Source organism: Anarrhichthys ocellatus, unplaced genomic scaffold (genome assembly GCF_004355925.1).
Source record: "Anarrhichthys ocellatus isolate YVR2014 unplaced genomic scaffold, GSC_Weel_1.0 scaffold60, whole genome shotgun sequence".
NCBI lineage: Eukaryota > Metazoa > Chordata > Actinopteri > Perciformes > Anarhichadidae > Anarrhichthys > Anarrhichthys ocellatus.
This window is the reverse complement of record NW_022280090.1, coordinates 2042048-2067916: the sequence shown is the minus strand read 5'-3', so window position 1 is coordinate 2067916 and position 25869 is coordinate 2042048. Positions and strand designations below refer to the sequence as shown.

The following is a 25869-nucleotide window of genomic DNA, read 5'->3' as shown; positions in this document are numbered from 1 at the left end:
TTGCATGCAAACACTTGATTTAGGTTTGTTTATAGTCACAAACCTCCCAGTGTGTTCAAGATGGGGCAATAACATTTATTACCGACAGTAAAACCCAAGCTCATCTTTTCACCTGGTGCTTCTGGGTCGATAAGTCTGCGCGGTCTCTCCCAACTGACCACATGCAAACCCCGGCTAATATATTTAGAAAGACTTACGACTCATTTAAATATGTTTAGGAACCGATGGAGGAAGCACATTATGTCTGTGCTGAATGTTGGACACTTCTAGTATAGGTGGAATTCCAGTTAGTAGGTATTTCTTCACCACTAGGGAGGGCCCCTACAGTAGAGAGGGACTCTACCCTCCTCCCACCAACAGGGAACCCAAGGGATGGCAAGTTGCATCCTTTTTTTTTGAAGTCACATTGTTCTATGTTCGATTGTTCTTTGGTTCATGTTTTGTTTTTTTGTTTGGGTACGGATTGCAACTTGACTTCATAAACAAAAATGATAGAGAGTAATATTCAGATACTGTCGTTGAATGTGAACGGTTTGAATAACCCTGTTAAACGCCAGAAAATAATGACAAAAATAAGGAAAGATGAGGCACAGATTATATACCTACAGGAGACACACTTGTCTAGGCAGGAACATGAGAAGCTTAAGAGGTTTGGCTATGCAAATACATTTTATAGTTAATTTCACCAGGGTTGTAGAAGAGGTGTGACTGTTCTCTTATCTAACTCAGTGAAATTTGAATGTACTAAAGAAATCAGCGATAAAGAAGGCAGATATATTATTGTTCAAGGAAAGTTGGAAAATTAAATGGTGACATTGGTAAATGTTTACGCCCCACCTAACAGTGAAAAGTCCTTCTTTAAAACTCTACTTGATAGTATTATTCTGGAAACGGAGGGAATACTAATATGTGGAGGTGACTTTAATATTGTCATGAATAGTAGTCTAGACACAACAAACAATAAGAAAAATTGAAATCATGTCACAAAAACGATCAATACTTTATTCAAAGAATTTGGTATAGTTGATATTTGGAGAGAGCTGCATCCCACTAAAAGGGACTATACACACTACTCTGCACCTAATAAAAGTTAACCTAGAATTGACTATTTTTTTATGAATAAAAAGGACATGTTTAGAGTTATGGAGTGTGAAATTGGAGCAGCAGACGTGTCGGACCACTGTGCAGTTTATCTTAATGTCAAGCTAAAACCACAGGACAAAAAAACGTTATGGAGGTTAAATGTTGGAATACTAAATTATAAGTCCGTTGTTGAGGAGATCAAAACAGAGATTGAAACATACCAAAAAGAAAATGACAATGGAGAGGTTAATCCTACCATCTTGTGGGACGCTCTTAAAGCAGTTATGAGAGGGAAACTTATTGCTAAGACAGCAGCTATCAAGAGAGCTAAAGAAGAAGCATACAAGAAGGAAAAGGAAAAACTGCTTGAAATCGAACAACAGCACAAAAATACCCGCGACTTGACACTGCTACCAGAAATTAGAGGCAACATAGATAAGCTACTAACTACAGAGATAGAAAAGAAAACAAGATTTCTTAAACAATCTTACTATGAGGTGGGACCCAAAGCAAATAAACTACTGGCAAAAAGACTGCAAAAACAACAGGCAGAAAGGACAATCCATAAGATAAGGGATACGGTTACAAATCAAACAGTCTATGAACCCAAGGAGATTGAAATCATTTTTAGGAACTATTACCAAAATTTGTATAGCCAACCTCCATCCGCTGACAAGGACCAAATTAGAACTTTTCTAGAGACACTGGACCTACCAGTAATTGGGAAAGACCAGAATGACCTTTTGACTTCACCCATTACAAAAATAGAAATAGAGAAAGCTATGGGTAGACTGAAAATAAATAAATCCCCCGGCACTGATGGTTTACCAGTGGAGTGGTACAAAACGTTTAGTGAACATACTTTACCAAAATCCAACAGCAAGGATAAAAATAAATGGCAGTCTGACTGATAGTATAGCATTAGAACGGTCTACCAGGCAGGGATGTTGTCTTTTACCGACTCTATTTGCAATTTTTATAGAACCTCTGGCACAAGCAATTAGGCAGAATAAAGACCTTAAAGGGATAAAGGTCGGAAACGAAGAACATGTCATTGGACTTTTTGCAGATGACGTGATCTGCTATTTAGAGGACCCTGACACATGCCTCCTTATATTAATCAACCAACTTGAGACGTTTGGCTCTTACTCTGGATATAAATTGAACTTGTCAAAAACAGAGATTTTAACACTGGACTACAAACCAACCGAAACTATACAATAAACACTTAACTTAAATTGGAGTTCTAAAAGAATGAGATATCTTGGGGTTACTATAACAAAAACTATTGATGATCTATATAAAGCCAACAATAATAAAGTGAATCAGGACATTAGGAATGATTTGGAGAGGTGGGCTGTTCTTCCACTAGATTTCAGTTCACGGATAGATACTATAAAAATGAGCATACTTCCAAGACTCCTCTATCTCTTTCAGTCACTACCAATTGAGATCCCTGAGAAACAATTTAGAACCTGGGATAAAGTTATCTCAAGGTTTATATGGAATGGTCAAAGGCCAAGAGTCAAATACGAAACATTACAGATTGGAAAACATAAAGGGGGCATGTCATTACCAAATCTTAGGGCATATTTCCATGCAGCTCAAATTAGACCAGTAATTTATTGGTGTACCAATGATTATGAAGCTAAATGGAAAAACCTAGAACGATATGTAGAAGGAAGGAAAATTCAAAGCCTTATCGGAGACAGAAATATAGCAAAGGATTTTCTTGACCAGATGGATGTTGTCACCCGATTTACATTAGAGATTTGGTTTAAACTGATAAGAAAATACAGATTAGAAGAAGAGCTCAGGCTTCTACGATGGATAGCCTATGATAGACATTTTATCCCGGGTACTCTCGATCTGAGGTTCAAACAGTGGTGTATAGTAACGAAGTAGAAATACTTTGTTACTGTACTTAAGTCGTTTTTTTGGATATCTGTACTTTACTTTACTATTTATATTTCTGTTGACTTTTACTTTTACGTCACTACATTTTTCAAAGAAAACTGATACTTTTACTCCGATACATTTCCTCTGAAACCTTCGTTACTTGCTACAAAATCAAATCTATCTTTAGAAAAAAATGAATCATGAGACCAACGTTGGGGACTGTGGTGGAACAGAGACTGCAAGCAAGCAGGTTTGGCGAATTAGTGGTCCTAGCTTGCAAGTTAAATCATTGGTTAATCACGTTAATGCGCAATTGCAAACAAGTGCTCTCAAAGCCGCGGTGTTTTGATTCCCAGTGATGCTAGCTAGCGAGCGACTACACTCTACGATGACTCATTTCATGATGGAAGCAGAAATGGAAGCACCTGCTACTCCCGCAACAAACGACGGTGGTGACGAAGACCAACACCCGTGGATCGCTAGCGAGTTAGTGAGCTGAGGAAGTGTTGACAGTTATTTGGAGCCGCGACAGCGCAGCATTAGGGAAATCCTTCCCAGCTGTGCGCAAGCTGTCTGTGAAGCTGAATACACCTCTACCTGCCTCAGCGGCCTGTGAAAGGCTATTTAGCATCGCAGGACTAGTCTTCAGCCCAAGAAGAGCGAGACTGAATTCTCGCAATTTTGAAAACCAACTTCTTTTGAAGATGAATAGGACATTTTTCAGTTTCAAGTAATGACTGGGTTGTTACTTTCGGTGCTGCTTTAGTATTGATCATGTTTTGATATTTGAGTCATTTTGTGGATGATCAGATGGAGTTATGATGGTAGCAGTCGCCCAATTGCAGATTCAGCTTGAGCAAAACCTTTGCCTATTGTGTTCAAATCAAGCCCATAGGAGTTTACAAGGCAGGTGTCCTTTCTCAAAACACTGACCTGATGCATCAAGTGGATATTTAATCTTACTTTAAGACTTTTACTCAAGTAGTATTCTAATAGGTGACTTTTACTGGAGTAATTTTCCAGTAAGGTATCTTTACTTTTACTCAAGTATGGCTTTTGGGTACTTTATACACCACTGGTTTCAAACAATGGATTTCACATGGAATAACAGCAATATGCACAGTCATTGAAGATGGGAGTGTTGTGAGTTTCCAGGAGCAGAAAGACAAATACTCACTAAATAACCAGGACCACTTCAGATATCTGCAATTAAGGGACTTTTTCGACAGAGAAATAAAGCACAAAATTAACTTGGATAAAAATGGAATAAGTAGAACCATAATAGGAGTTGACAACTCATAGAAGTATAGAATCGGTATAGAATGGGTACGGAAAGTATTCAGACCCCTTTAAATTTTTCAATCTTTGTTTCATTGCAGCCATTTGCTAAAATCAAAAAAGTTCATTTTATTTCTCATTAATGTACACTCAGCACCCCATCTTGACAGAAAAAAACAGAAATGTAGAAATTTTTGCAAATTTATTAAAAAAGAAAAACTGAAATATCACATGGTCATAAGTATTCAGACCCTTTGCTCAGTATCGAGTAGAAGCACCCTTTTGAGCTAGTACAGCCATGAGTCTTCTTGGGAATGATGCAACAAGTTTTTCACACCTGGATTTGGGGATCCTCTGCCATTCTTCCTTGCAGATCCTCTCCAGTTCCGTCAGGTTGGATGGTGAACATTGGTGGACAGCCATTTTCAGGTCTCTCCAGAGATGCTCAATTGGGTTTAGGTCAGGGCTCTGGCTGGGCCAGTCAAGAATGGTCACAGAGTTGTTCCAAAGCCACTCTTTTGTTATTTTAGCTGTGTGCTTAGGGTCATTGTCTTGTTGGAAGGTGACCCTTCGGCCCAGTCTGAGGTCCAGAGCACTCTGTAAGAGGTTTTCTTCCAGGATATCTCTGTACTTGGCCGCATTCATCTTTCCTTCAATTGCAACCAGTCGTCCTGTCCCTGCAGCTGAAAAACACCCCCATAGCATGATGCTGCCACCACCATGTTTCACTGTTGGGATTGTATTGGGCAGGTGATGAGCAGTGCCTGGTTTTCTCCACAAATACCGCTTAGAATTAATGCCAAAAAGTTCAACCTTGGTCTCATCAGACCAGAGAATCTTATTTCTCAGTCTGGGAGTCCTTCATGTGTTTTTTGGCTAACTCTATGTGGGCTTTCATATGTCTTGCGCTGAGGAGAGGCTTCAGTCGGGCCACTCTGCCATAAAGCTCCGACTGGTGGAGGGCTGCAGTGATAGTTGACTTTGTGGAACTTTCTCCCATCTCCCTACTGCATCTCTGGAGCTCAGCCACAGTGATCTTTGGGTTCTTCTTTACCTCTCACACCAAGGCTCTTCTTCCACGATTGCTCAGTTTGGCTGGACGGTCAGGTCTAGGAAGAGTTCTGGTCGTCCCAAACTTCTTCCATTTAAGGATTATGGAGGCCACTGTGCTCTTAGGAACCTTGAGTGCTGCAGAAATTCTTTTGTAACCTTGGCCAGATCTGTGCCTTGCCACAATTCAGTCTCTGAGCTCCTTGGGCAGTTCCTCCGACCTCATGATTCTCATTTGCTCTGACATGCACTGTGAGCTGTAAGGTCTTATATAGACAGGTGTGTGCCTTTCCTAATCAAGTCCAATCAGTTTAATTAAACACAGCTGGACTCCAATGAAGGAGTAGAACCATCTCAAGGATGATCAGAAGAAATGGACAGCATGTGAGTTAAATATGAGTGTCACAGCAAAGGGTCTGAATACTTATGACCATGTGATATTTCAGTTTTTCTTTTTTAATAAATTTGCAAAGATTTTTTTTTTTTGTTTTTTTTCTGTCAAGATGGGGTGCTGAGTGTACATTAATGATAAATAAAATGAACTTTTTTGATTTTAGCAAATGGCTGCAATGAAACAAAGAGTGAAAAATTTAAAGGGGTCTGAATACTTTCCGTACCCACTGTATCAACATCTGATGGAAAAATTTGAAAATACAACTTTTTATGTAAAACTGAAATGGGAACAAGAACTTGGTGTGAATATTACAGAGGATGAATGGTTGAATATTTGGGGGACACAACAGTCTTCAACATCCTCGCGTATTTGGAGAGAACATTGTTGGAAGAATGTAATCAGATTCTTTATTACTCCCCAAATTACAACAAATGTCTGTCTATTGTCCAACCATGTTGGAGGAAATGTGGGGCAGTAAATGTAAACCACTCCCATGTATTTTGGCTATGTCCGGAAATTGTACAGTTTTGGGGAAATGTCCATATGGTTATAGTCCAAATTCTTGGCTATTATAATAATAATAATAAATTTTATTTATATAGCGCTTTCCAGAGTACTCAAAGACACTTTACATTAAAATACACAATATCGGTCACACATTAAAAGCAGTTTTGAACAGGTGGGTTTTGATTTGGGATTTGAATGTGGAAAGGTCAGTGCAGTCTCGGATATGTTTGGGGAGAGTTCCAGAGGGAGGGGGCAGATATGGAGAAGGCTCTGTCACCCCATGTCCGGTGCTTGGTCCTGAGTGGAAGAGAGAGGAGGTTGACATCAGAGGAGCGGAGCCGACAAAATGGAGTGTGGTGGTGAAGCAGGTCGGTGAGGTAGGAGGGGGCCTGATTATGGAGGGCTTTGTGAGTGAGGAGAAGGATTTTGTATTCAATCCATTGTGGGATGGGGAGCCAGTGGAGGTTCTGGAGAACAGGGGTGATGTGGTCGCGGGTGTGGGTGAGCAGGCGAGCAGCAGAGTTCTGGATGTACTGGAGTTTATTTAGGATTTTGGATGATGTGCCGTGAAGAATGCTGTTGCAGTAGTCAATTCTGGAGGTGATGAAGGCGTAGATCAGAGTTTCAGCAGCAGATGAGGAGAGTGATGGGCAGAGACGGGCTATGTTTTTTAAGTGGAAAAAGGCAGTTCTGGTGATTTGTTTGACGTGGTGTTCAAAGGAGAGGTTGCTGTCGAACATGACTCCAAGGTTGCAGATGTGTGGGGAGGGAGACAGAGTGGAGTTGTCGATGGTGAGGCAGAAGTTGTGACTGGTTTTAGTGAGGGATTTGGGACCGATGATGATCATGTCAGATTTATCACAGTTCAGTTTGAGGAAGTTGGTTTGCATCCATGATTTAATGTCAGTGAGGCAGCTGGTGAGAGTGGAGTGAGTTTCAGTGGTAATGGTCTTTGTGGAGATGTAGAGCTGGACATCATCTGCGTAGCAGTGAAAGTGAAGACCATGTTGACGGATGATGTTACCAAGAGGGAGCAAGTAGAGGAGGATGACCAGAAGGGGACCAAGCACCGAACCCTGGGGGACGCCTTGAGACAGAGGAGCAGTGGAGGAGGTGCAGTTGTTGATACTGATGAACTGTTGTCTGTTTGTGAGATATGATTTAATCCAGGAGAGAGCAGTTCCGGTGATGTTGAGGGAGGATTCGAGGCGAGAGAGGATGTTATGGTTGATGGTGTCAAAAGATGCAGTGAGGTCGAGGAGGATGAGAATGTTGAGGTGACCAGCATCTGAGGAGAGGAGGAGGTTGTTGGTGACTTTGAGGAGGGCTGTTTCAGTGCTGTGCTGTGAGCGGAAACCGGATTGAAATGGCTCAAACAGATCGTTGGAGATGAGGTGGGCTTTGAGTTGTGTGGCGACAATGCGTTCCAGTATTTTTGACAGAAAGGGAAGATTGGAAATGGGACGGAAATTGCTCATGGTGTCAGGGTCAAGTCCATTTTTTTTGAGGATGGGGGTGACAGCAGCCAGTTTAAGTGTGTCAGGGACTGAATCGGAGCTGAGGGAGGAGTTAATGATGACTGTGATGAGTGGTGAGATGGCTGGGAGACAGTCCTTGACCAGATTAGATGGTATGGGATCCAGGATGCAGGTGGAGCTTCTCATTCCAGTTGTGAAGTTAGGCAGCTCCAATGGGGACACAAGGGAGAACTGAGAAAGGGGCTGAGGGGTGGAGGAGGGGGGGCAGGTGGAGAGATGGAAAAGGCGGGGGAGGTGTTCAGGTTGCTGTAAATGGTGTCAATTTTTGTTTGGAAAAATGAAAGAAAAGAGTTGCATTTGTTCACTGTGAAGGATGTGGAGGTGTTGTCCTTGGGTTTGAGAAGCTTGTTTATTGTGGAGAAGAGAGCCTTTGGGTTAGAAGAGCCACACTGTATGAGGTGTGAGTAGTAGGTGGACCGGGCTGAGATGAGAGCGTCTTTGTATTGTTGAAGGTAGTCGGAGAGGGCTTGGAGATGGACTGTTAAACCGGTTTTCTTGCAGAGTCTTTCAAGCTGGCGCTTTCTAGATCTCATCTGGTGGAGTTCAGGAGTGTACCAGGGAGCCGAGTGTGTGAATGAGACAGTTTTGGTTTTGATGGGAGCCAGTTGATCAAGACAGGAGGAGAGTGTATCATTGTAGTAGTTTACAAGATCGGAGGGATTATCAGACAGCGGGGCAGGGGAGGCATATAGCTGCTGCTGGCATTGCAAGCGTCGCTGAGGTGTTTAGCAGAGGGACAGATTTAATTAGTGTCGATGAGACTCTCCTCCATGCTGGATCCTGTCATATTATCAGTCATGTGGGGGAGGACATCTCTCACTGGCAACATCAACACAGGCCATGTGATAGCTGTATAAACAAGTCTTTCCCCTGTGATGCAGGAGTCTGTTTTTAATAGCTGGTTCGGGGCATGTTCTCATTCAAAAAGCCAGCGGTGATTATGGTAAGCCGCAGGCATGACAGGTAATGATTTGACAGTGCTCAGGGGCAAGTGAAGCAACTCAAGCAACAAGCAGTATAGGTGTGATTATGTCTCTTCTTTACACATGAGGCCTCACAAAAGTTCTTCTGAATAAGTAGATCAGCAACTTATCCCACAGCTTGAAGACGTCATTATTAACGCAGCTTATTAAGAAACAGTGGCTGAAAGTCCAGAATAATGGCTTAATGGAAGCTACTCTATAATTCTGAATATTTTACAATTTTCAGTTCCACTAAAGGTCCTGTCTGGGTGGAACAGTTTCATGACCAAAAGCTACATATAAAGACTGAAATAAAAAATGAAGACAGCTCTCAGAGAGCCCATACTGTGCCTCTGCCTCTGCTAGACAATCATCTAAATGTGTTATTTGGTGCTGAAAATGCTGAAATGTTAAACCTGTATCTGACTCCACAGCTGCATTAGATATACAAAAGGGTAGGCAATCATGGACTCCCTGTGCCGGATGATTTTCATTCACTTGAGCGGTACTTTTGTGTAAATTTGTGAAAAAGTAAAAAAACAAAAAAAAGCCTATGATACAATACTAAGTCATTCCATGAAAAGTTTGGATCCACACTGTGACAAGTGTCCGCTTGTTTAGATGAACTCGCTTCTAGTAGTCTTGTTCCTTTATTTCCTCCAAATTTCATTGGACTCTTTTTTTTTTTTTGCTAACCATCAACTAAACAGACCAACAAAGAGGGACACACAGCACAGCCTCCTGGATGGAGACAAAACACAGCTGTCCATGTGGAAAAATACCGTTCCTACTAAAAATATCACAACGTCAAGATGTGTCCTGTCAGACTTTAGGGAGTGTGTTTGTGCATGCTTGGATAGCAAACTTCCTCTCAGTGAAGTGAACTGCTAATGAGGCACATCGCACTCTGTGTCAGTTTGAGTGTGCTAATATTTGGGTACCTTCCAGGGCCTCCGAAGCGGAGCCCAGCAGAACCTCAGCTCCTCGTGTGGGACAGGAGCTCCAGAAGCTTCCAGTGGTGCCACCAGCTGTGGAGACGGGGACTGATTCAGGAAACCACGGAGAAGAAATCGTCAAGGAAAGCTCCGATGCCGAGGACACCTCTGAAGGTACAGAACACAATCATATTTACAGGGAAGTGCACCTTATATTGTATATCGAGGGTTCAATTTCAGACCGAAGGGATCAAATTTAAGCTTGCGTTGGGATTCGGGCTCATTCCACCTTTATATTACAGTGTTCACATCGTGGATGGATCTGTTCGAACACCTATGGGTCTCCAGAGTTGCGTAAACAGTATCCCACTGCTACAATATAAATTGTGTACTATTATTTTGTTAGGGCTGCAAATTGTATCTCTTGACCTTGATCAAAGGTGGCAAGAACACCATATTACTGGCCTACGGTCATCTTATGGTTCATCGATTTCACACACACACCTACACACACACACACACACACACACACACACACACACACACACACACACGTATAGACACATCCGTGTGCACAAATACGCACCCACACTCTATTCAAACATTAACGCACATATTCTCCGGCATGATTTGAGTTCAACACAGACATGACATGAATCCAATTAATTCAGGATGAGGATCAATAGAGAACCATTTCCATGAGGGAAAATTGCTTTTGGATTTCGACTCAGTCAGCAGTGCAGCCGTTATTTGTAGGTGGCTCAGAAATGAGAGATGTAAAGAAGCCCTGCAATGCTGCGCCACATCTATTTTTTTTATGTCCCACACTTCTGATGTATTTTCACACAGGCCTCTGCTGTCATTTTGAACGTGTATATTTAAACTAACGGAATAATGCAATTATATGAAACCTCTCCCCTAGATATCTGATTACAATACAGAAAGGAGCAAACATTTGTATCGATGTCAATGAGAAATCTACTGCAATGCTGTTTGTGTGTTTTTTTTAAATCTAGTACTCCAGGATTTTTTTTGCATAATGCTGCGATACCTGCTGTGGAGGACAAAAGAGACTAGAAAGAAAGACTGCGTTTCAGTTTGACAAAATCTAGTTTGTAAGGATCATTATGAATAATTAAGTATTTCCTGTTTGTCAAAGCAATCATGTCCCTTCACTCCTCCAACATGGCCATGGCACATTTTGATGTGATTATCTGACACTGATGGCAAACGCTTTCCTGTTGTTTGTTTTGTGGGGGGGGGGGGGGGGATGGGGTTTGTTCGTAATGGCAGTGTTGTTTTCGCTTTGCCTGCAGTGCCGTTTTGAACCGCGAATGAGTTTATTGCAATGTCACAGTGCCGCTGCAGAGAAAAGTTAAATAAAAGTAAGAAAAAACACAGAGAGAGGAACTTCTGGTTGGAAATAACAAGCCGTGTTCCCAAGAGGCCTAGTCACTTTGCAGATATGCTGATAGTCGGCAGGCTGATAGCCCAAATCCACTGGTTCTCTTCTCTATTTGAAATCCTCTCTGAATGCACAAGTGCAGGCAAGTGAACGATATATATAAAGAACATTTGTGTAGCTAATCCTCTTTTTGTAGAGAAACAGTTGCTCTTTGTTCATCTCCTGGATTCTATCCAAGATTATTTAGAATTTTCAGACTGCACTCCATGACAGAAGACACATCTCCAATCAGATTAATTGAAAACAGTGATTGTTGCTGCTCGGGGGCTTAGGAGTAAGTGTTACAGACAAATCACAGTTTAAAACCAAATCAATAAAGCTCACTGAGCTAAATTAGGCTGAAACACTCTCAAAGCAGTTAATGACAAATCCTGCCAAGCGTGGAGATGGAATGGGTCAATAGCTCAAACGAGCTGGATACAATCACGTCGCGTCACGGACACAGGCATTATGGCAACACGCGCCAGCCATGTGTCAGATCTCAAATGATACAATAAGTATGTAAATATTGAAAGGCTGAGTAAATTCCTAACCAGAGGCTAGAAGATCTGGCGTCTTTTATCAAATTCTACTTCGCCAAAAGGCTTCAGGCGATGTAGTTTGGAGCTGTGCGTGCCCATCTTTGTGTGCGTCGATTTTGGGGGAGAAACGTAAAAGACTGATCTGACAACGGGAGGTGTGACTATCAAACAGAAGAGGGAGATAAAAGATAGAAGGCAGCACTCTCTTCTTCCTATTTAAAACACAGTGTTTGTTTACACAGTTCCACGTGCAGCTCAAGCTGAACCGCAGACGGCGGAGGCTCCAGAGGTGATCTACGATGATGTTCCAAGCGAGGGGCCCCTCACTCCCGATGAAGGTCAGTAGCTGTCGACAGAACCACGTGTGTGTGTGTGTGTGTTTAGGGACGTCTGTCCCATCGTGAATCTTGACGTGGAGCCTCTGATGAGTGCTTCGTTTGTGCGTTTAGCAGATATGATCTATGAGGATGTTCAGAGAGACAGCGGTCCTCCGGACGCCGACAACGGATGGAGCTCCAGTGAGTTCGAAAGCTATGATGAACAGTCGGATAACGAGACCAAACATCCGGCACGGAGCAAGGTAGTGTCAGCGAAGTGCGTGTGTGTTTATCTCACACAAATCATCGCCTCTCTTTATTCCACATGACCAGTTTGCAGCACTTAAATAACAATCAAAGAGAATATTTCATCGCCTGCTCCTCTGGCGCAGTTGTCTTTATTAATGTATAGAACTGGAAGGAAACTATAAAGAACATGAAAAATGAACAAGAGACCGTCTAGGCCTTAAACTTTCATTGCCGAATGAAAGTAAACAAGAAGCATTTCTGTTTGAAAAGCCTCAGATCTCAACCTCTTCTCTGCCAAGGATGCCGCTCATCAGTGTTGTGCAGCGCGGCCACACAGTGTCAGCCTTCCACATGATGGCACTGTGTGCACATTCACATTGTGCTGCGTTTCCATTACGCTCGGCCAAGCCGTTAAAGTGTATGCACCTATGCAGGCATCGGGAAGATGTGGAGTCGTGCTGATAGAAAACTATTTTGCTGAGTCGAATCATTATTAATGTATAGATTTATACCCAACTCGACATATCTTTACATATTGAAGTTGTTTATGTATGGATATGATTCCATTGTAATCCGAGACAATCCTGAGTTAAATCCGTGCTTTGAGAAACGAGGGAGACTTAAGAGGGTAAGAAAGTAAGGCTGTTGTATCGGCACAGAGAATAAGTTGCTCAGGTAATTACCTGAAGGTGTGATGTTAAAATCCCCCACAGTTCACTTGGCATGCTCGTCCCAGGCCGCTGAACAAGAAGGAAGGATTCAGCTGCACTGGTTGAACAATTAATGAAGAAACCTCGACTATTAGGGCAATTTGGCGAGCACGTGCTTAAAAAACACATCGTTTTTAATTAGTCTCGCCTGATTAATCTTCACTAAGTGTACCTGGAGTTCTCTCTTGTTCAGTTTACTGCTTTAACACGAGGAGCCCGGGAAAGCTGTGATAGAGTATGCTTCTTTAATAATTGCCCTTAACTGCCTAAATGGCCCATCCTTCAATAAATCAGTGTCCATTAGCCTCATAACCCCTTTTGACCAAAGCAGTGCTCCAAGCCTTCACTCTCCATGCTTGTGATTAAATGCCCTTTGTTGCATAGCATGTTTTGCCTTGATCACTTTGCCTCCGTTTCCCTTTTCCTATTTCCTCTCCCCTACTTTTTCCCTCCTCTCTTCGCCTTTCGTGGCTAAACGCGACCTGCCTCCGCGCCCCGCCCGTCCCTGTCTAACACCTGTAGCGCTCTCCTGATGTGTGTCGCCTGAGGGAACGGTGTGCCAGGACCAAACGCGAACTGGCCACGAGGCTGTCTGGCAAGCACAACTATGACATCAAGGTATATCTCCAGCAGCGAGCGGAAAAAAAAACACACCGCTATATCACACTGTTTCTTCGCAGAGCCCCAATCACTCTGCTAGATGTTTGTCAAAAGGATTGATGATGACCCAGAGCTGAAATATGCTGTGTTGTATGCACAGCTGACTCACAGGCTTAACTGACTCACTGCACCATCCTTCCAAAAGCTTTCCTTTGGACTGTGACTTTGCTTTGAGACTCTCTGTCAGTCTCTCTCTCTTTCCCTGCCTGGCTTAACATCAAGACGCATTTGTGGGACACATAAATAATTAAATAATATTCTGTGTATTTACTTCCATAAACACCAGTGCAACTTTCCGCCAAATTAATGACCCACTTTCCTGAAGTAGCATCATTTAAAAATACTACCACCCTGCGTGTATTCTTGGTCTGGGGAGTCTGGTTGCCGGGGGGCCTCTGCGATGCTCCGGGGTGGAGTTTGTGGTCAAATGAATTCTCCCACACTGAGCGATGATGCAGCTCTGATGTGGAGCTCACTCTGATACCATAATCACTTGATGACGTGCTCATAGGCTCTCTGATTAGAGGCTGCACAGCGACCCGCAGGGAGTCGCAGATGGTGAGATTCACGATGAGCCCTGCGAGAGGCACTTCTCTCCGTCTCCCTCCAGGGGAGCACTGTAGGTTACAGAGTCTCCACAGCGCTGCACTGTCCTCGCACTGTAACGCCAACTCCCTCGTTTGTTTTTACCGTCTGCTCCTTCCAACTAGGTTCAGCAGCTCATGAAGGCGGCGAGAAGCGGAACGAAGGATGGGCTCGAAAAGACCAAGATAGCCGTCATGCGCAAAGTCTCCTTCCTGCAGAGAAAAGATCAATTGGGTAATTTAGGAATGTGTGACAAGTTTGCAAATGTTGGCCAGCTGGCTTTTTTTTTTTTTTTGGGATGAAAGTTATACTATTTTTTAATAATGGGTATTGGTTATGAAGTCTGGGTTTTAACTTCTTGCAGTTGACTCTTTGAGTTTTTTGTTTATGTGCAAAGCAAGGAGAGCCACAGTAGTGTTCGAGGCAGATCGTGGAGAGAGCCCGACTTTTTCTTTATACAAATCCCTTCAGGGGGAAAATAAAAGAAAGATCTCACTGATTGTAGCCATAATAAATAAAACAGACAGGCTTTCTCAGTTTAAAGACAGACGACGTGGTCGAGTAAAGTTTCTGATGTGTGAGTAGGAAATGGATAAAGGAACTCGTGCGGCGCAATGTAGGTTGTGTTATAGGAACCCCTGCCTGACAATAGAGAGAGATTACCATCCATTAATGGAGTATCGAGCAGCTCCATAAACCATAGATACCAGACCCACGCCTCAAACAAATCTCCGAGCCATCACAAAGAGGTAAAGAGGCCAGTGCTGCTATTTTTAGGTGTTGATCGAGGGGAATCTGCACGGCATTATATTTCTTTCCCACCAATCCTCTGTTATCATTCCAAAGTCTTTAATTGGAACGGTGGAAGCTTTTGGTCTCCGTGTCTTTATGGTTATGGGTTCAGTGGGGATTTTTTTTCATTTTTTTTTCATTTTTTGAGATTGCCGAATGTCTTTGTGCCAATGCGGAGATGAGAATGTGTTGGATCATGTTTTTGCAGACACACTTCTGTGTGCTTCTTTTACTCCTACAGAGATACAGTATTGTTTTGAAAGTTTTCGCTTTTTTTTTTTCTGGAAGCCTTCTTTGTCTCTCTCTCATTCTCTCTCTCTCTCTTTCACTCCTTTCTCTATAACTCTCTCTCGCTCTCTCACTCTCATCTCTTTTTCAGAGACTATAGAAATCTCTTCATATTTTCGAGGTAATAAACTTAGTGGGTCGCAATGTGTCTCCAGCTGCAGTGAGATTTGAAAGCTGCCTTTCTGTTTTTCCCTCTCTGTCTTATTCTGCCGCGCACACACACACACACACACACACACACACACACACACACACACACACTCACACACACTCACACACACACTTTCTCTTTTTTAACCTTTCTGTATGTTTCTTCTTCTTTATGTCTGAATGTCTGCAGAGGAGGAGGATGATGCCGGATACCTGGATGTGGCTGTGTCAGAAGTGAAGCATCCTCCTCCACAGCTGAGCTCCATGCCAGAGGGGCTGACCAGCCACCAGGTGCACCTGACTGATTTCACAACAATTTATAATAATAATAAAATGTTAATAATATTTATAAAGATAACTTTATTGAGGACACAAAGACAAGGTCCAAAGTTGTCCTAAATTCAAACAAACAATACAATAAAACACAGTAATAAAATCCCCCAATACATTTGATTTTATGTTTATTTGATAGGGACAGATATACATAGAGAATTGCGCAACAGTTTTCCATGTAATGTATCACAGTATTTCAAGTTACTGCTCATTTCCAATGCCTGTCCCTAGAAGGGCCTTTACATGGAAATGCATAAACAGCTTTTTCATATCAAAAAGGCAGAAATCAGCAAACTGCAACCGCATGCAAACCGGAGCAGTTTAGTACTATGGCAGAGCAGGTGGGCACACTGACACTCACGAACGTTTGCCTGGCACTACACCACCGTCTATGTTTAAGAAGCAATCTCATGCCGTTGTTACAGGCCATGGCAAATCTCTGCATGTTGCTTTTTCTATAAACCACTAGTGGGCAGTACATAGCGGTGTACAAATTGCTTTCAATATCGCTATCTTTATTGTAACACATGCCACGAGCAAGCACATTATCTTCAGACATTTCTTCTTATTATTTTGTGATTGAATGTAACCCCCATATGCATTAACATATACTGTACTTACCATCATCATCTAACATCATTTATGTGAACCTATTCTGTACCCAGCCTCACTCTAGGCTGTCTGACTGCACTGTAATTTGCCGAATGTTATTCCAGTATTCTTACATATATATGTGCTATATTCTCTTTATCCTATTTAGAAAAGCAGTGTTTTTTACAACAGCTACTTAACGTGACTTCATGTCACGGGAAATCCTCGGATTCAGAACTCCGATGGAGGCCTTGTTCAAACAAACCTGCTTCTCTTTGAGTCTTTCTCCTCCTATGACAAGCGTGTGATTATAGTGCAATCCATCACCCTACGCTGTGTTTAACTGAAAGCACACAGCACACTGCAGCCCCATCATGTCCTCTTAGTGCTCGATTTCCTGACTGGTCTGTTGTCTACGCAGGTTGTCAGACGCCATATCCTCGGCTCCATCATTCAGAGCGAGCGGAGCTACCTGGAATCTCTCAGGAGGATCTTGCAGGTGAGCAGTTTAGTCCCTGTTGTCCTCCTCTGCCACATGCAATATCTTCACAATTTAGCTGTTATGAATTGCGCTGAACAGAAAAGCGGTGATATCCATCAAATTACCGAGGTGTCTCAGCATAAATAATCCTGATAAATCAGCCCTCCTCATTTCGGTGGCGCTGGTCTGATGCTGAGAGAGAGAGAGAGAGAGCGAGAGAGAGAGAGAGGGAGACAGAGAGAGAGAGAGAGGGAGAGAGAGAGAGAGAGAGGTTCAGCCTCTCTTCTTTTATCTCTCTTTTTAGTGGGGAAAAAGAGAGACTTGTTATTTCCTCATCAGGAACCTACTGAAATGAAATCAGCAGCAATCATTGGCTTCCTTAAGCCAAAATATTTCACTGTTAAGACACAATGAGACACCTTTGTTGTTGAGTGACATACATGATTGCGTGTGCTACTTGGGGAGGTTTAGCTCTTTTGAAATCCTTCTTGTTATTCAGAGAGTCCCACCGAGTGTCTCCAGACAAATTACATACAACAGCATGAAAGGCCACAAGCAAAGCAAGAGAAATTAGACATCGAGGGTTGTAACTGCGTGTCATTATTGCCGTGAAACAGATCGCACAGTTCATGTTGTACTGCCTGTCCATGTTCCCTCTGTCCATGATATTATTTGCGGAGATGACCACCGCTGTTGTTTGATTAGATTCATTTTTTGTGTTAAACAGTGTATCCATCGTGTACACAATATCTATGCTTCAGATTCAAAGAAGTCATGTTTACTGGCTTCCACAAAGAATATTGTCCACAAGGAGCCTGTCAGCTCCTTTCTTTCAGCCATGCTAACGTGCCCATGATTGCTGACTGAAGAATCAATCAACCATGTCACCATGTTGCATTTTGCATTTGTAACTCAGCGAGGAGCTGCTTTTTTTTGCCGTTATTATTCTGGCTTTTATGATTACTCGTCACCTTGAGTTTTGAACATGTTTGCTAGTGGCAAACGATGTTTTGCGGGCGAATCCTTCGGAGTCATGTGCTGCCAGGCACCATGACTACATTTCTTAATTTTCTTTGATTTATAGGATATTTGTCTGCTACCCCTCGGATGCTGCTGAAAAGAAGAAATGCTTAAAAGAAGGTGGACTGCTGATTCATTTTCAGCACCCGCCCCCACACACACACACGTACATCAACAACAATAAAAACCCAATTTTCTCTCACAATCTCACCAGGAATACCAGAGACCATTGATGGAGGCTGATCCACGCATCTTGAGCCCAAGAAAGATCCGGCCTATATTTTACCGAATGAGGGAGATCACACAGTGCCACTCCATGTTTCAGATTGCTCTGGCGTCCCGTGTGGCCGAGTGGGACAGCAGTGAGAAAATCGGAGACTTATTCGTTGCCTCGGTTAGTGTGCATGCATGTGCATGTTTTTGGTACATATCTTCATGTTTGTGTAACAGAAATGCAAACTGGAGGCCTGTGTGTGTGTGTGTGTGTGTGTGTGTGTGTCTGTGTGTGTGTGTTTGCATTCTCTGTTTATCCCTTTCTAACATTGCCTTGCATTCTGGGTAAAGGAACTAAAAATTGTCTTGGCATTTCTATCTAACTGTATCACACAATCGCTGCTGCCAGAGTTATAATGAGCTGCAGGCTTTAGGATGAGCAAACAGGGATAGTTTACCCCAAACATGCAATCAATTACAGTTGTGATGAATATCTCCTCTGCATCCAACGCTCTCTGGGATACGTGTTTACAAATTCTGGCTCGAGAACCATAGTGTACAGTGTGAGTTTTTTGTGTTGTGAGTATCTGCAGCGTGCTCATCCATAAGGTCCGCTTATTATTTGCCTATTAGAGGGGCTGATTCGTCCCTCTCCTCCTCTGCTGGCTATTATCGGGCTGTAACAATAATATCCCAAGACCAACCATCAAGTGAGAAAGGATAGTGCTGAGACTGTGCACTCCTCATTGAGCTGCCCCTGTGCCAATGTATCTATACCTGCGTGTAATATCTTGTAGGAGTATCTGAGAGGCAGGATCCTAAACAAAGAGGGTTGCTTCCTTCATGCGATTTGTTAACTCCTCACCCCTCCTCAAACTGCCACCATCAGCTGCATGGTGTGAGTTTAATTGAGTAGAGGGAATAAACATCTACTGCACAACACACACACACACACACACACTCTCTCTCACACTCAGCCACCTCATTCCTCCTTGCCCAACCTCTTAAATGGCTCGTGAAGTGTGTTGCGGTGACTGGGATAGTAAACAAACCAATTTTTGTTTTTAAGCACTACACTTAAATGTCCATTTTCTTGTCTCGCTTTACATTGAAATTACCCTCGGGTCACCCCGCAAACATTCAAGACGGTTAGCCAAACATTCAAGATGTCAGAAGAAATTACACGGCTGCGTTTGTGGATGCCGGTGTAAGGACAACATAGTCAAACATGGCACAGCAGCAGACCTTGTTATTGTTGGGCTGTTGTTACTAATTCAGATTTTAAAAAATGCTTGTTTCTGTTTTTTGCAGTTTTCCAAATCCATGGTGCTGGATGTTTACAGTGAGTACGTGAACAACTTCACCAACGCCATGGCTTTGATTAAGAAGGCGTGCATCTCCAAACCAGCTTTTCTGGAATTCCTAAAGGTGAGCTTCAGCTGTGAGCACAAGTTTTTAATGTGTAATGTTTTTTTCTTCTCGATTTTAAAATCAAAGTAAACCAGCTGTGTTTTGTCTCCTTAGTTTGCTGCTGTGCTGTGTTTGTTTGTTGTCGTGTTCATCATATGCTGAAGCTAGCAAAGCCCCAAAACTAAAGGCTTAAATAATACATAACTTGCTCAGGTCTCCAAAAGAGACAAATAATTCAGTGTGTAAAAAGGTGGTTTCATACACAAATTAGATTACATATATTTACAGTGGATGGTCCAAATGGATTTTGCGAAATTGTGTTGTCTACCGTGTAGCTTTCTCTGACGTTGGCAATTAGATTGAAGCGCTCTATAACCCACTGTGCTAGTGAAAGCCTGGAAGAGTCCAAGATTGTCCTTGAAAAGCTTTTTTAATATTAGGATTCACAAAAAACACTAGGACATTGCAACACTTTGTTAATTTGGTGGTTATTAATGTGAAATGGAAATTGGAGATTCAACGACTTTACACATACCAGACAAGATCTGTTGTACTGTTTACCTAACGCTTCAGATATTAATTAAGGATCACGAGCGAGGAAAAATAATGCCAGGGTGCAGGAAGAGTGCCAAGGAATTATTCAAATGTACTGAGTTTAACAATTCCCTGTGCGCTCAGCATTCATGCATGAGTACGACCTGGATCATTGAGCTGTAATGCTGATTTACAGAAGCAGATCCCACAGCTGACAGCCCTGCATGTTCCTCCAGATAACATGTGTCCTCTCCTTTCTGTGGAAAGGTTCCTCTGTCCCTCCCGCCGACTGTTGCAGCTCTCACCGGCAATGTGAAGACAAACCAAATAATGAATAGGCTTAGACACAGACGGACAAAAGCCCACTGAATCAATGGCAGACTTCATTCTGCTGGTTTTAAAATATTATGGAGGCACTGACCGCATGCACATGACCATGAGCATGCAAGGCAGATTTATATAGATAGGGATCATTAAATTCATTGTTTGAATAGAGTTTGCAGAAAAGTAATATGAGAGCTTTGCAGAGAAGCATCTAGGTATGTTCAGTGTAAATCAGTTGTTTTTGATATGGAAGAAGTTAGCAAATCAATTTTCATTCTCTGGATGAATGTTCGCTATTGTCCAAGCAACATTTATTTTCTTTTGTACACTGAAAAAGAATATTGAAACGGCAAATCAGAACGAAAGAGAACTCAGCATCCCATTAGGTTATTAGAAGTTAGTGGTATTAGAAGCCGTTTAGTGTGGCATAGCATTATCCAGGTCCGCGGTGAGAGCTGGCGTGGAGGCATCTGGAGCTTGGTTGGCAGGATTTATTACTGAACCTGCTGGAGGTGTAATGGGCTTAATCTAGTTCATATCAGCTATAGAGGGAAATGTCCACCTGACAGGTTCAATGACATATCCAGTGCGGCCCATTGCCCCTTTTTTTCTTGACATCAAAAGTAGGTGTCAAGGGTTTTAACTCAAAATTAGCATAATGGAAGTTCCAACTCTTCCAGCATACTGGTAAATGCTGATATGGTTGCCTGGCAACAAATATAATTCTACTCCGTATGGTAGGTGACTTTGCCAGAAAGACATTTTACAGACCAAAGTAGAATGTTTCTGATTCATGTATCACAACTAGACGTATGTCTACTGCATTGGAAGTTGTACAGTAAGAGTTGGTTACAAGCGTCCGTAAATATGGTATAAATAGTCACTAACAAATCCAATCGGTTTTGTCACAACCTGCACTATTTTGCACAGGTTTTGCCCACTAATGGGATAAAGCTTGACCTCGCTACTCTGCAGAGCAGCACACTCAAATTTGCAGGCTCATTGTGAGGAGGCCACTGTCAGCGTTCAGAAGGCCGGTGGTTGTTTGGACGGCGGGTTACTTGCCTCAGAACCTCCAGCTCACTCTCCAGAGGATATTAGAGGAGGAGATGTGGGAGAGAAGAGATTCACAGCAGAGGTAGTCATGTGTCCAAAATATTGGACTCAACCTAAAATGGATCTGTGGGAAACCTCAAGTGCACGAAGGACACAGAGAACAGTCAGCCCAGGTCCAAATTGACCCGAGAATAGTAATGCCCGATCCAAAAAGCATCAGCCTGAACAGACCCAAACGGAGAGAGAACACCAACACTGGCAGCGGCATGATCAGCGGCATGACCAGTTAGCAAGCAGCTGCAAGTAAAAACTTCTCAGATCACTCTCTCAGTCGTTCTCCTGCGATGATCATAACAAACCACCAGATCAGAGCTGATAGCTAGTCCACTCTGATCTGATTGGCTCAGACATATTTACACACAGAGCCTAGATAATACAACAGGACCCCACCTCACCTGGTGGTTGTCAGTTCCACCTCCACCAACTAACCACGAGCTGTTGGGTGCCTTCTGGCTGGCTGCCTCCGCTTTTCCTTGCTCCCTTCATGGAGACACGTTGGCAGCTTGTAGTTGCCTGATATGTGAGGCAAAGGCTGCACTCCCTGGTTCTCCTGGCCACTTCTTCTACTTGGTAGTGAAGGATAAGTCCATCACCGTCATCTCAAAAAGACAATGGTGAAATATATCAGTCAGGTTTCCCGCCGTTGGTCCAGGCTCCAATGGCAGGTTTGGCAGTTGTTTTTTTTTCCTATTGGTGATTATTACTAACAAGACATCAACTGAGAAATTCCAGGTCATGTCCTAAGAGTTCAGTTAGCTGAACTACTGCTGAATTGATATGATCTCAGGCGGTGTTATGGATTCATACACCATCTGTGCTGGACAGGTTTGACTGAACATGACTGCCCTCCAAAAGAGAGATGGAGAGTTTATCCCTAAAACTCCTCTCACCCACAACTGCCTCTCTAACTGGCACCACTCAACTATCTACAGCGCATGAAGCCGGAAAGAGCCCATCTCTCTATTTACATCTTGACCTGTTCAAGTGTGGTGTAAGGATTTTTTGCTTGGTTATTATGTGTCTGTCCAGTTACTGAACATTGGATCATGCAGATAAAAATTGCATCTTTGATATCACTGCCTTCCTACCCTCCGCTGTGATGTGATAGTTGTGTAGCTGCTGACCGCTTGTGTCTCCTTCTAGTGATTGTGTAAAAAGGTGTCATGCTAGTCCGGTGTTTGCACTGTAGCTATACCAAAGGGCTGTGACTGCTGCATAAACCAACTTACTGCAATACAAAGTGAATTGATGCAGAATACACTGGCAACCTTTCTTTTACCCATGCCTGAAAATAACTTAAAATTGATTTTATTACGCAATTTAAAGGCAATTTTGAAGTATATTGACCAGTGAGAATGTGTCTTTGTGTGTTGAGTTCTGTGTAAATTGAGTCAAGCTGTTCCACGTGGCTCCCCACAGGTGGAGTCCTCTAATCTTTGCATCCTGCCACTCTACAAATGGCTGACTTCATGGGAGACTAGTTCGGCCACATTACTCAGTCCTCTATATAGGGCTAGAGCAATTGATTGTGTGGTTAAGTGCATGACAGTATGAGTGAACTCCACAAGTGGCTGAGCCTTTAGAGCCTGTCAAAGGGCTCTACCTGTGTTTAAATACGAGAGTTACAATCTGTAATCTTCGCAGAGAGACAGTGACTGAAAATATGTTGATGTCAATGTCATCGTGACCAGAAAGGTTGAGGTATTCATCATTCATGTTAATAAACTGGAAGCATTAGATACACTCAGACATTTGAATTTAATAGACTGCAACATGAAGTGCTAAAAAAACACCATATAAGAAGTATATAAGAAGTGGACAAAGTCACTCTGACGTCACCCATTTGTTTGTGGACTGACGTTTTGAAGCCTCTAATTCTGCATTTTTGTCGTCGCCATCTTGGTTTTTTGCACCCAGAAATGACTTGAGAGCTGAGTACAAGTGTAAGCTGAATAAGACATTTTTAGGCAACCAAAAAGTTGCAATTATCTTTCACAAACTGAAAACACTGGCAACCTGTCAACCACAAGGTAGCCCCGCCCTAAAGCATACTCTGCTTTATGGTCTATTTTACTCCGAATGGACCATAACTTACTAAATGAACATCATGCTGTATTGAAGAAGACTTGAAACTAGAGATTGAGACCATAAACTCATGTTTACAATGTTTACTGAGGTAATAAATCAAGAGAGAAGTAGAGTCATTTTCTCATAGACTTCTATATCGATCAGACTTTCTGCAGCCCCCTGCTGGCCAGTAAAGAGAATACAAGTTTAAGTCAAGGTTGCTGCCTGGAAAACACACATGTAGTCTGGATCATGGTATAACAGTTACCAAAATCTCAAGCAGCGACTTGTCTCATATCAGAATATCAATATCAATCAAATTCATTTTGTAATATGAAGTATAAGTTAAACAGATATTCAATTTGCGTGTATCATCTTAAAAGTGCAATAATAGTTTTCTAACCCAAAGGAACAATAAGTATACTTTAAGCTAAAAGAAAACAGATTATGTTAGCGACTGCACTGTATAGCAGATGATGTGAGATCTCTTAACTTTCAGCAACAATTTTCTCTTTTTTGATTTCTGTCTCACAGTCGATCTTATCCGACCTTTACTACCATACCATACTATTAAATGTGCCCAGTGATTTGCCTTTTCATACAGATGGTGTCATCGTGGCACAGACTTGACACTGCGCCGAAACAATTTCCTTCTGACCTACGCCCACAGTAATACATTAGACATACAACCCTCAAAAAAACCTCCTCTTAAATATTCTCATATGACTAAGAGACCCTGCTTTACATCCCTTATTCACCCACTCACCCGCCTACACAAGGCTCCTCTTAAAGTAGGCATAGCATAGTTTCCTCTTAATGGCCTTTCTGTGCAAGAAAGTTATTCCAACTGCATGTTCTGTAAATATTTTACTTTCTCTCTTTCTGTTTCCAGAAGAAGCAGGCGTCTAGTGTTGACCGGATCACTCTGTACGGCCTGATGGTTAAGCCCATTCAGCGATTCCCCCAGTTCATATTGCTCCTGCAGGTACAAAATGTTGTTTGTGAATGGCTATTTCATTTGTTTTAATTAAGTGAATCCCTTAAGTTTCACTAGCTAAACATTTCCAATATGAGAAAGGAGTCAAATTAAAGATTCAGCTGCACATACACTAATAAAGATGCAAAGCTGCAAGGTTACAGAATCGATGATGGAAGAAGTTGTACCTCACATACATTTACACTAAAGTTAGCTTGAGCTAGAAAAGTAGCTAGCCACATCAGTTTTTCATAATGCTGGCTTTATATCCTCCCTGACTCTTCCACTTTCCATTCTGAGCAAAGATTTGGATTTGAGCTTGACTTGCTGGATCTGCAGAAGCTCATTTCATCCCTCAGTAGGCATTGATTATCCATGAATTCAAAAGATAAGTTATGAATGTGAATCAGGCATTTTCTTCCAGTATAAACTCAGTACTCCAAATAGGAAGGGTATGTATTAAATCAAACATTACAGGGAGCTAGAGCTCAAGGCATCGCGGTACATCTGAGATGCATATCAAGACAATACCAAGCTTTCACTGGGTCATAGATGCAGGGCAAACATAGACATGCAAGCCACAAAGCCTGTGCTTAGTCTAGTTTGTTTTAGCCAACTCTGCTTAAAAAAGGGTAGAAAGTGGAATACAATGAGCTTCACAAAGTCTACATAACCACTGCAAGGACAGTGTGGTGTACACAGTCAAATCCGCTGGTATATGTGCCAGTCACACACCTGAACTCAAAGTGAGTGCTTGACGTCAGAAAGAAATGTCAGAACTTTGAAAAATGTCCCCTCTTTCAACATTTCAAAGTAAAGACAATACTCACAGAACACATTATTTATATTGCAGTAAACAGAATAAAGTATTGAATCATGAACAGAGAGTGGTTTGAATTCGTTTTTAACTTTCAGGGTCTTCATGTTAAACTTTGCTCATGACCTTTTCCAGGACATGCTTAAGAACACACCGAAGGGCCACGTGGACCGCCTGCCCCTGCAGCTCGCCCTGACGGAGCTGGAGATGCTGGCTGAGAAGCTGAATGAACAGAAACGAGTAGCCGACCAGATTGCAGAGACTCAGCAGCTTGCCCGCAGCGTCAGTGATCGCCTGCTCAGTAAGGTGACTGGATGCACATGCACTCCCACATGCACGCGTACACACACACACACACACATGCCCCAATCAAATCAGCCAGCCCCCTGCGCCCTTTCACTCCTCCGCGTTGTTATCGCTGTGAGCCAAACACCTATAAATTAAACTAGTGTATGGCCATCGCATGTATCACTTTCCCACACATTAATCTAGGGAGGCATTTTTATTTCGGGGGAATTATCTCCTAGAAATGATGCCCATTATCATTCCCAAACAGTACCAAATGCAATGGCAGAGGCGTTGCCTCTCCATTACCACACTGAAA

At 42.5% G+C, this 25869-nt stretch overlaps 1 protein-coding gene across 3 annotated transcripts in view; it reads left to right on the top strand.

Moving 5' to 3' along the window:
• The window catches only part of arhgef10la (Rho guanine nucleotide exchange factor (GEF) 10-like a), a 162370-nt gene that overhangs the window by 54948 nt on the left and 81553 nt on the right, over positions 1-25869 (top strand). The window contains exons 4-14 of one of the 3 annotated variants that reach the window (XM_031871749.1): positions 9660-9820; positions 11875-11970; positions 12085-12212; positions 13431-13526; positions 14279-14387; positions 15574-15674; positions 16729-16806; positions 18023-18202; positions 19333-19449; positions 24365-24457; positions 25401-25571. In XM_031871749.1, the coding sequence (XP_031727609.1) occupies positions 9660-9820; positions 11875-11970; positions 12085-12212; positions 13431-13526; positions 14279-14387; positions 15574-15674; positions 16729-16806; positions 18023-18202; positions 19333-19449; positions 24365-24457; positions 25401-25571 (1330 nt within the window). Of the gene's footprint in view, positions 1-9659; positions 9821-11874; positions 11971-12081; positions 12213-13430; positions 13527-14278; positions 14388-15573; positions 15675-16728; positions 16807-18022; positions 18203-19332; positions 19450-24364; positions 24458-25400; positions 25572-25869 lie in introns of all 3 variants that reach the window. The other 2 variants (XM_031871748.1, XM_031871750.1) reach the window with 2 other exon arrangements.